This window comes from Tupaia chinensis, unplaced genomic scaffold (assembly GCF_000334495.1).
Source record: "Tupaia chinensis unplaced genomic scaffold, TupChi_1.0 Scaffold000315_1, whole genome shotgun sequence".
In the NCBI taxonomy this organism is placed as follows: Eukaryota; Metazoa; Chordata; class Mammalia; order Scandentia; family Tupaiidae; genus Tupaia; species Tupaia belangeri.
In genome coordinates, this window is record NW_006159808.1 from 1,223,758 (window position 1) to 1,234,225 (window position 10,468).

General features: G+C 50.0%; 1 protein-coding gene across 1 annotated transcript in view; it reads right to left on the bottom strand.

Annotated features, from left to right (window-relative positions):
* The window catches only part of BDH2 (3-hydroxybutyrate dehydrogenase 2), a 21,799-nt gene that overhangs the window by 9,413 nt on the left and 1,918 nt on the right, over positions 1 to 10,468 (bottom strand). The window contains exons 4-9 of the mRNA XM_027772933.1: positions 10,385 to 10,462; positions 9,447 to 9,525; positions 6,981 to 7,077; positions 4,152 to 4,260; positions 1,470 to 1,530; positions 163 to 276 (exon numbers count right to left, since the gene is read on the bottom strand). Of these exons, the coding sequence (XP_027628734.1) occupies positions 163 to 276; positions 1,470 to 1,530; positions 4,152 to 4,260; positions 6,981 to 7,077; positions 9,447 to 9,525; positions 10,385 to 10,462 (538 nt within the window). The remainder of the gene's footprint in view (positions 1 to 162; positions 277 to 1,469; positions 1,531 to 4,151; positions 4,261 to 6,980; positions 7,078 to 9,446; positions 9,526 to 10,384; positions 10,463 to 10,468) is intronic.

A 10,468-nucleotide genomic window follows, 5' to 3' on the forward strand; every position in this document is an offset into this window, starting at 1 on the left:
CCGGCCTCCGTGGTGTCTGCCCTGGGCAGATGCAGTTGCACCGGATGCCGGCCTGCGCGGCGTCTCACCCAGGCACACACAGTTGCACCAGACGCCAGCCTGCGCGGTGTCTCACCCGGGCACACGCAGTTGGACCGGATGCCGGCCTGTGCGGTGTCTCACCTGGGCACACGCAGTTGCACCGGATGCCCTGCTGGATGAAGTCCGCAGCCACTGCCTTGGTGAGGCCGATCACGGCCGCCTTGGTCGTGCTGTACACGCACCTGTTCACGACTCCTGCAGGGCGGCGCCCATGGCCGGGGAGGAATCAAAAACAGCTTCCTTTAGAAAGAAAGGCAATCCTGCTGGCTCTCCCCACCGCCTTCTTCTGAAATTAATATCAGATTTTCCCTTCTGACAGGGGCGGTTTCTGAATGTAGGAAAATAATATCAGATGGACACGACTGAGCTGAGACTTAGGTGTGGGGATGCTTCACTTCTCCCGCTCCTCATTGACGGATATAGTCCCCAGGCAGGTTCCAAAGAAACAAAGCAGAAAGAAACGAAGCCAAACAAACAGTAAAAGAGGAGGCGGTGGCACGCCTCTGCGCCCCCTTTTGCGCATGCTCCATGTGTGTATCCTTGCAGAGGGAGGAATGTCGCTTCAGCTGGGGCTATTTCATTTGTTTTAAAGAATTATTTAATTTTGCTTATCATTACTCTTATTATTTAATTTGGTAAGGAGTATGTGCACACACCAGAGAGAGACAGAGAGCGAAAGAGAGAGGGAAAGTGAGAAATGGAGCTACCAGGTCCAGGACTCACACTGCAGTCCACCATGTCACCTGCTGGTCCCCAAACTCATTGATGCCCTGTGCTGGGCTCTGACGTCCACTACATTTTACACCATGCTCCTCTCCCTTCCGTGTGACTTCTGTCCCAGATCACCTGTGGGCAGCGTCACTGCCCTGCATGGTGACAGCACTGTGAGAGGGGTTGCCTGCCTCACTTCCTTGTTTGGGTGTGAATTTTTCTGGGTGTGGCAAGAGCACACGGTGGATGCTCGATGTATTAAAGGACAGGTGTCCCCTTCTGGAATACAAGGAACGGCACAGAAAACAAGTGATCTTACGGCTGGCCCACGGCTAGTCCAAAAGGTCTGATGGCTGAGGAACTCAGTACCGACTTTCCTTTTAATGATTTATTCAGTTTTATTTATTCATTCATTTTGACCACAGAGAGACAGAGAGAGAGAAGAGGAAGGCAAGTGGGAAAGCATGCCACCAGACCCAGGACTCGAACCGCAGTCGGCCACGTGGGAATGTCCAGCGCCTCAATCACCATGCCACCTGCTGGTCCCTCAATACCGACTGTTCTAAAGCAATGCTGAAATGTGTTGGTTTTATGATGTCTATTGTGTCTGCAACCAAACCCCGTAGCCCTGAGGGTGTGGGAGCGTCACCCTCCTTGGGGGACAGAGGCCTGCCTACCTTTGATGCTGGAAGCCACAGACGACATGTTGATGATGTTGCCAGATTTCTGAGCGAGCATCTGCCAAAACGAAGCAGATTCAACAAATACGCACCCTGCTGTCTGAAAACACTACCTCTTCACAAGGCCGGGGGTACTTACGGCTCGCAGAGCCAGTTTATGTCGTATGGCTGACACTGAGCACTGCTGTGCAGTCCGGGAGTGAACCCACAGCCCTCACAGCCGCTGTGGGGACTGCCCAGGTACACACGCCTGCCGGCACTTCAGAGGGGGACACCACTGCCCTGTGGGGACGAGTGTTCACAAGGCCAGGCATACGCTCTCAGCTCAATGGGATGCAAACGGAAGCTAACTGCTTCTGCATTCCTGAGGTCGGGAGACCTACTCCGTTCCATGCACATTTATGCACACCGACTGTGGTCCAGCATGGCATCAGGTCCGGGAGGGTAGGACGAAGCCACAACCCTGGCTGACAGCGACCTGGCAGTCTGACGGCAGGGTGTCATCACCAGGGTCCAGGAAAGCAGAGACCTCCGCAGAGCCTCACGGGGAGGCCAGGGGCAGGAAGGACCACCTTCCGTGCAGGACCCTGGTGCCTGTGCCCTCCGTGCTGTCTCTCAGCGACAGCTCAGCACCCGGACGGTGCAAGACCCCGGCGAGTACGGCTGTACGGCAAAGCATGCCACGCACAGGGTAATGCCACAGAGGCTCAACCTCCCGGCAACTCGGGCCAGACAGACCCTGGGCAGTCCCTCTTGCTGTATGTCGTCTTGCTCTGTCTCAGCCCACCCTCCCTTGACCAGACTCAGATCCCAAACTCAGCACACCATGGCCACTGGGTCTCGGGGTCCATGCCTGACTTCTGCCTGGACAGACACTTTGGTTCATTTATTCATTCAGCAATGTTTGCTGAGCACCTCTAAGTGCTAAGGACCCTCCTAGGATTCGGCAGGGCAAGGCTGGCCCTGTGGCATAGCCGTTAAGTGCTGAGTGGAAGACGCCAGATATCACGTGGCCATCTGTGGTTTGAATCCCAGCCCCGGTGGCTTGAAAAACACACCAGGTGTGAACATGCATGCCCGGGATTTGGAGGGAATGGAGAAATGGAGGACAATGGATTGTGGTGTGAAAAGGCCTCGTTGTGAGGTGTTTTCTCTGTTTGTTTTTCTCTCTGTTGAGTGTGCTCCTGCCCTCTGGCCAAAAAAAAAAAAAAAAGTATTAGGTTGTCAGAAAAGTCATGATGCATTTTTGTATGTATTTCTATGCAAAAACGCGTCATGACTTTTCCAACAATCCAATATATATTGTAAGGGGTAAAAAGCAAGCAGGCAAATAAGCAAACCCAAACAATGAGGACATCCACAAATCTTGGCCCTAACGGATCTCCCTGCAGCGGAGCTCAGGTTCTGCACCGGACTCCTATTATGGTATTTCCAACTTTTTTTTTTTTTTTTTAATTCTTTCTTTATTTAAGAGGTTCTTGCCTTAGGGAGTGTGCACTCACTGGAAAAAGAGAGAGACAGTGAGAGGGAAAGTGAGGAATCACAGCCATGGGGGGGGTAGCCATGCCACAGTCCCTTCTCTTCCATTTCACTCCTGGGATTCTGTATGCACATGGGCCTGACATGATTTTCAAGCTACCAGATCTGGGATCTGAACCGTGGCCGACCATGTGGGAGTCCAGTGATGCAACCACTATGCCATCTGTTGGCTCTTTCAATATTGGCTCTTTCAATGTTTGATTGGTCTTTCAATGATGGACTGCCAGGGAGAGCCCTGCCCCCTGCAGTGGGTGTGAGAAGGCAGCATGGAGGGGGCAGTTCCAGACGAAAGATGGGTTTTCCGAGTATCTGTCCATGGACAAAACTTTCCTACAAGTGTGCCTGTGTTTGATCGCCTGACCTTCCATTTGTGCCCAGACTCCAAATCCTGGCTTCCCCTGGAAAGTTCTAGCCTGGTGTACGTGCGTAATAGTTAACGATACAGAGAACCCGGACACCTGGAGCTGGGCGTGATGTGCAGTCATCACTCCAGTTTTCAGGCGTAAGAACTAGACCTGAGGAGGCACATGTACCATCTCTGGGCACGCGGCCAACTAGGGACAGCGTTCAGACTATGCGGGACATCTGGGACATCTGGGCCCTGGCTGAGATCAGGGGCCAAGTTAGTCATGGCCACTGTATTTTTTTGTTTTTAGTTTTTTAAAAATCCATTTACTTATTCCATGAGAGAGAAAGAGAGAAAAAGAGAACCTGGGGACCAGCAGAGGGCGCAATGGTTACGTTGCTGGACTTCCATGGTCGACCATGTTTTGAGTCACGGACAAAGCAGCCTAAAACTCACACTGGGCGCATGTACACACATGCCCAAGATCCCGAGGGGAGATGGAGAAAGGATTGCGGTGTAGCCGCCCCCCTCCCCCCCCAGGGGGAGTGATTTCTCACTTTCTGTCTCTCTGGTGAGTACACTCACCCTAGAGCAAAAACCTCTCTTAAAAAGAGAACCCAAATACAGCCCATGACACCAAAGTCCACCCTCGATTCCAGCCAGCCCTAGATCATGGGCAACTTACTCAGGGAGGGCTCCGGACTCGAACTGACAACCTTCCCATGTGGGCAGGCTTCTTAAGCACTGCATTTTACCCTCCCGCAGGGCTTGTCCTGGTGGTGGGGTCGTCTCACCTTCGGAAGGAAGGCCTTGATCATCAGGTACATGCTGCGGACGTTGAGGTTCATGGAGAAGTCCCAGTCTTTCTCCTCGCAGTCCAGGATGGTTCCATGATGGACGAAACTGGAGGGCGAGAAAGCAAGGAGGAAAAGTTGCCATGATAAAACATTCTGACCTAGGACTGGCAGGTGGCATGGTGGTTAAAGACGCTGGACTCCCACATGGCTGACTGCAGTTCAAGTCCTGGACATGGTGGCTTGCTTTCTCTCTCTTTCTCTCTCTTCTCTGTCTTGGTCTTGTTCTCCTTGTTCTTGCTCTGCCCCCCCGATCAAATTAAAAATAAACAAAGTTAATAAAATAATTCTAAAAAACCCCAACATTCCAACCCATTTGCTGATCATTTCTATTTATTATTTATGTATTTATTTATTTATTCATCCATTCATTCTCAGTGGCTTCTGATGTACTTATAATTAATGTGTAACTTTGTGAACTGCAGAATGCTTTTTTTAAAAGATTTATTTATTTAATTCCATTTGTTATTATTATATTTTTTTAATCTGACCAAAGAGAGACAGAAAAAGGAAAGAAAGCAAGAAAGCAAGCTGCCAGGTCCAGGGCTCAAAGTACGGTCGGCCATGTGGGAGTCCAATGCCTTTGACCACACCACCTGCTAGCCCCCAGAATGGTTTCTTAAGGCATGCACATAGTACATTAATTGAATCAAGGATATACCCATATTTTTCTTCTTCACATGGAGCATTTACCTTATGTCGTGCACATTTTTAAGAGTTCTACTGGCTTTTGTAAAAAATAGGTATCAGATTGCCCATCTTTTTACACTGCTGTGACCCACCGTCCCGTAGCTGCTTCCTATGTACATACACTCTGTCCATTACAACTCTTCTCATGCCGGTCATTTCTACAGCTCTGCAAGGACTTTCACCCTGTTTTCCTTCTCTTCCCAAGACTTTAAACAACTTAAACACAGTGTCATTTAGTATCGTAGGTTGGTAAGAATTCCATCAACTTAAATGAAAACATTTGTTACCTATAAACATCCTTTTTTAAAAAGAAGAAAGCAAGAGCTCAGGCTGTGTAAAGGTAAGAAACTATACCAGCTGCAATGGCGTTGAAAACAACCAGCCAGAGCAGGGCTTGATTTCACCCAGTTTCCAAGGGCAACAGTGCCCTCCCGTGGCAGATTGAGGATTCTCAAGGGAAATCAAAACTGCAAGGAAAACGCGTGTCCCTACAGCACTTAGCTTCCAAAACACGGTGGAAACCAGGGATGAAGGCTCGAAGCCACCCTTCCTCAAGCAGAAAGCCTTGGTGGCTTTTGGTCCTTATTGTTGGTTGTGACTCCCACAAACCACAGCACTTCTAGATCAGCCGGGGGAGCAGTCTCTCAGTAGAACTACCTGCTATCTTTCTTCATCCCCTACACTGCGGAAAACTTCACAGACGCTCAAAAGTGAGCTCTGCTGGGAACCAGCAGTTAGCGTAATGGCTATGTCGCTGGACTCCCACGTAGTCGACCGCGGTTCGTGTCCCGGACCCGGTGGCTTAAAACTCACGCCGGGCGCGTGTGCGTGCGTGCCCAAGATCCCGAGAGGAGAATGGAGGAGAAGGGATTGCGGCGTGACCATCCCCCCTGGGGGGTGATTTCTCGCTTTCTGTCTCTATGTCTCTCTCTGTCTGTCTGGCGAGCGCACGCGCCCTACAGTGAAAATCTCTCCAAAAAAGAAAAAAAAAAAAAGTGAGCTCTGCTGCTTCTTTCATGGTCCTACGTGCGACGAGATTATTTATCAAGCAGATCAGAAAGAGGTCCAGCCTCGGTGGTGCCATTGAGAGGGAGCCGCTGCGCAGCAGCTGGGACCACACGGGAGGTCTGGGTTCAGCTCCCTGGTGCAGTTCTGGGCTCAGAACAGGCCGCAGACGTGGTAGATGCCTGTGACCTACCAGACCGGGCAGGGAGAATGAGGATGAGGCGAGGTGCTGTCAGAAAATAAATAAATAGGGGCCAGCAAGTGGCATGGTGGTTAAGGTGATGGACTACCTCCCACGGTTCAAGTCCCAGACCTGGAAGCTTGAAAACCCTGCCAGGCACGTGTGGATGTGTGCTGAAAATCCTAACAGGAGGATGGAGAAGAAGGGATTCCCGTGTGGCCACCTCTCTCAGGTGAGTGATTTCTCACTTTCCCTCTGTCTCTCTCCGGCAAGCACACATACCCAATGACAAAAACCTAAAACAAACAAGAAAACCCCAAGAAATAAATCTCTCTCAATACCATAAAAAAAAAGAGAGAAGGATCCACCCCATAGCCTCTTTGCTCAGGAAGCTGGATCCCAGATGGCTGACCACAGTTCAAATCCCAGTCCAGTGGCTCAAAAAACACTGGGTGCATATGTGTGAGAGTCTCAAATCCTGATCGGATGGGGACATAGAGGAGGATTGCAAGGTGGTCAGGCCCTACTCGGGGGTGCTTTCTCTGTCTTTCTCCCTGTCTCTCTGGGGAGCACACATGCTCTCTATTAAAAATAAAAAGAAGAAATGATTAACTCCCATACACTCATATAACACATGACACAGCTATGTATCAGTGTCAGCATCTTGACTTCACCTGCCCTGAGGCCTAGTCCATGTAAGCTGCTACAGCTGTCTACCTTGCTGTTCTGTGCAATTAAAATTCTGTCCAGAACTAGCCATACTGCTCAAGGGATATATCATGATTCACAACTACTATTTTTTTCTATATTATCAAAATTCTTTTAATAAAAGTCACAGGGAAGTTTTCCGTAAGAAAAGTACAAAGAAAAGTTTATAAACAATTATGAATTACCCGGCAACATTAAAGAGAACGTCAAGCCTCTCGACTTCATTGGCAAACTGATCGATTTGTTTCTTCTTTGTCACATCCAGGACACGAGTTTGAATACCTGAAAATAAAATAATAAGCCACAATGTATAACCATAAAGAATGTTCAGCCTTGAATATTTGTCTGCTTTGAAGTGTGAAGACTGCAACATCTACCCAGGTAGGCACTCCAAGATTATCGACCATTACTAGGGCCTTAAAAGTCTTAACAATCTCAGTAGTGACTCTTAAGTCCATGTTGACCCACCCCCCAAAATAACACACCCACCCCTCTCGCTCCCTATCCTCTGGTTTCTAAACTGAACAGAGAGTCGGACTGGTAAGTGCACATGGGCCGTCTGAGCCGCCCTCCCGTAGACACTTCTACCTGCGTACAGGGGGAACGGCTGGGAGTGTGGGGGGACTTTCTGTCCAGGAGCTTCGCCATTAGGTCATTGCCGGTACTTGTCAGACATGACTCTCAGACGAGGGCATCAGCACTTATCTCTGGGCTGAACAGCAAGGAGAAATGAGGGGCTCAGAGGAAGCGACGGGGCACGGAAGGCTGGCCATGTGAGATCCAGCGCGAGTCTGAGATACGCATTATCCGAGTTACTGAAAAACCCCATCTGTTGGCTGATAAAGGCAGCATTTATGTCTCTTACAAAACGATGTTCAGGGGGCCAGCAGGTAGCGTAGTGACTAAGGCACTGGACTCTCTCGTGGCCAGTCGTGTTCGAAAATTATGCTGTGTGTGTGTGTGTGTGTGTGGGCACGCGCATGCCCCAAATCCCAAGAGAAGGGAATAGAAAGGACTGTGGCATGGCCATCCCCCTGGAGGGGCACTGCTCACTTGTCCCCTCTGTCTCTCTCTGGAGAGTGCACGCACCCGATAGCAAAACAAAACAAAAAACCTTGCATACCTTGATGATGTACAGTTTTAATTTGTCAATTATGCCTCAGTAGAGTTGAAAACTTAATGATTAAACTGGGGGACCAGCAGGTGGTGTGGTGGTTAAGGCGCTGGACACTCCCACATGGCCAACTATGGTTCAAGTCCTGGATCTGGTGGCTTGCTTTCCCACTTTCTCTCTCTCTCTGATCAAATTAAATAAATGAAAAAAATGAAATTAAATAAATTATTTTTAAAAGGTTATAATAAAGTTCTAATAGGTTTAGTATAAAAAAAAGACTGTGAGATTCCATCGCTCATTATTTACATTGGCTCCATATTGAGATGATAATACTTTAGATATATTGCATTGAATAGAGACAGCATTAAAGTTATTTATCATCTTTTTTTCCCTTTTTAAAGTTAGTTGTATTCATGTTAGAGACGCACGCATGTGTACGGGGAAGAGCGAGGCACGGGTCTGCTAGGTCTCTGCCCGCCGCGATGCCCTTCCCCAGCTCCCTGGACTCTTGGGCACGTGCCCACAGTGTTTTCTAGTCGGTTCTGGAATTCAAGCCGTGGTTGGCTACAAAGCTCCCAATGCCACAGTACAGTTTGCCATTGGCTAAGTCTCTTTTCACTTTAAAAAAGTTTACTTTTACCAGAGGACACATGTGGTCTCTGGAGAAAGAAAGAGACAGAGAGGGAAAGTGAGAAGGCACTGCACCCCCATGGGGAATGGTAACGCTGCAATCCTCTCTGCTCTGTCCCTCCTTCCTTTCGGGACCCTAGGAAAGCATGCGCATGTGCCCAGTGTGTGTCTCAAACCACCAGGTCAGGGCCTACACCCATGCAGTTCGTGGCCACGCGGGGTCGAGCCGCCCTGACCAGCACTCCACCTGCTGGCCCGACCCTTCACTTGTCTGATGTGGCTACTGGAACATTTAACACCACGTGGCTCCTGTGGTGTTCCCGCTGGACTGTGCTGCCCAGGGAGGAAGGTGCAGAAGTGAAAAGCTGCTGTCCAAAGTTAACAACTGGTGGGCCAGCAGGAGGCATAGTGGTTAAGGCGCTGGACTCCCACATGGCCGACCATGGTTCGAGACCTGGATCTGGCAGCTTGAAACTCAGCACATATGCATGTATGCCCCAAATCCCCCAAATCAGGAGGAGAATGGAGAAGGGATTATGGAGTGGCCCTTCCCCTGGGAGCTGATTTCTCACTTTCCCTCTCTCTGTCTCTCTGGTGAGCGCTCATGCCCTGTGGTAAAAACCTTAAAAAAAATGAATTGTTAAATTTTCACAGGTCATTTTGTAATTAGTAACTAAATCCCTCAACAGGTTGAAGAAACACAGAATTAAAAAAATACGTCTTTGATTTTTTTAACATTTAAATGCACAGATTTTTGTGTGTCGGTTTGTGGAATATAGATTCTGTCTCTGCCGGTCATGCTGGGAAGAGCAGCCCAAGGGGCTGAGCAGCTGAGGCACTGCTCCCACACATGAGGCCCTCGCAGGCCGCCTGGCGGCCTCGGATCCCCCGGCTCCGGGCGGCTTACCGGGGTACGTTTCCAGCTCCTGAAGTTTGGCCTCATTGATGTCCGTGGCTATGACTCTGGCACCTTCTCTTGCAAAAGCCTGTTAGGCACGAAGCACAAACACGCCTCTGTTCACGCAGTGACCCGCTTTTCCGAGTGGAAAGTCCTTGGGCCCCGCTTCTCTTTCTCTTCTTTCCAGTTCTGTTTTCCATTTACAACAGGTGAAATTTCACACTCTCTAGTCCGACCTCTACCTCTCCCCTGCTGTTACTTTAAGGAACACCTGGTCATCAGGACCACAGATAACCACCCGTTTGCTGCCCGAAGTGCTTAAGTCGTGGCAAACAAAAAGGTGTTTTTTATAAACCACCAATTCTGTCTTCAGCACTTCTCAGCATGCTGCTCTCCTGCGCTGAGCGCCTGTGAGCGTTGCTGAGCAGGGGACCAAACGCCGGGTAGTAAGAGAAAAGTGGGTTCTGTGAACACGCTTCCTCCTAGGAGTGCCGTGTGCTTTCTCGGTGTAAACGGGACGGCAGCCTGGACTCGGCGTGGCCCTTGAGGTGTGTTATTAGCCTAGGAGGGAGTACCAGGTGGGAGAGGCTGGTAACTCGGAGACAAGGTCCCCAGCGCGCTCAGATCTGCAGCCCTGTGGCCGGCATTATTTCAGAGAGCGAGCCCCTGGGCACTCCCGCCCTCCATTTCCGATTTAGTGCAGAGAAACGGCGGAGAATTCCTCGGAGGTCAAGGTTAGCGCATATGTCGCAGCGCAAACGTGCCATCCATCTCCTTAGCTGCCTGGAATCCGGGACAGTGCCTCATTTTTTTTTTAAACTTACTCCAAGCATGAAAGCCAATTAAATTTAAAAAAAAAAAAAAAAAGGCTAGCAGAATGAAATCCACGGCATCAGTCCCCATAACTCAGCACCTCGAAGGTGACTCTGGACGACAAGAGGACTCACCACGGCGGCGGCCCGGCCGATGCCCTGCGCGGCGGCGGTCAGCACGACGACTTTCCCGTCAAGCCGCCCCACGGCGGGGCCCGC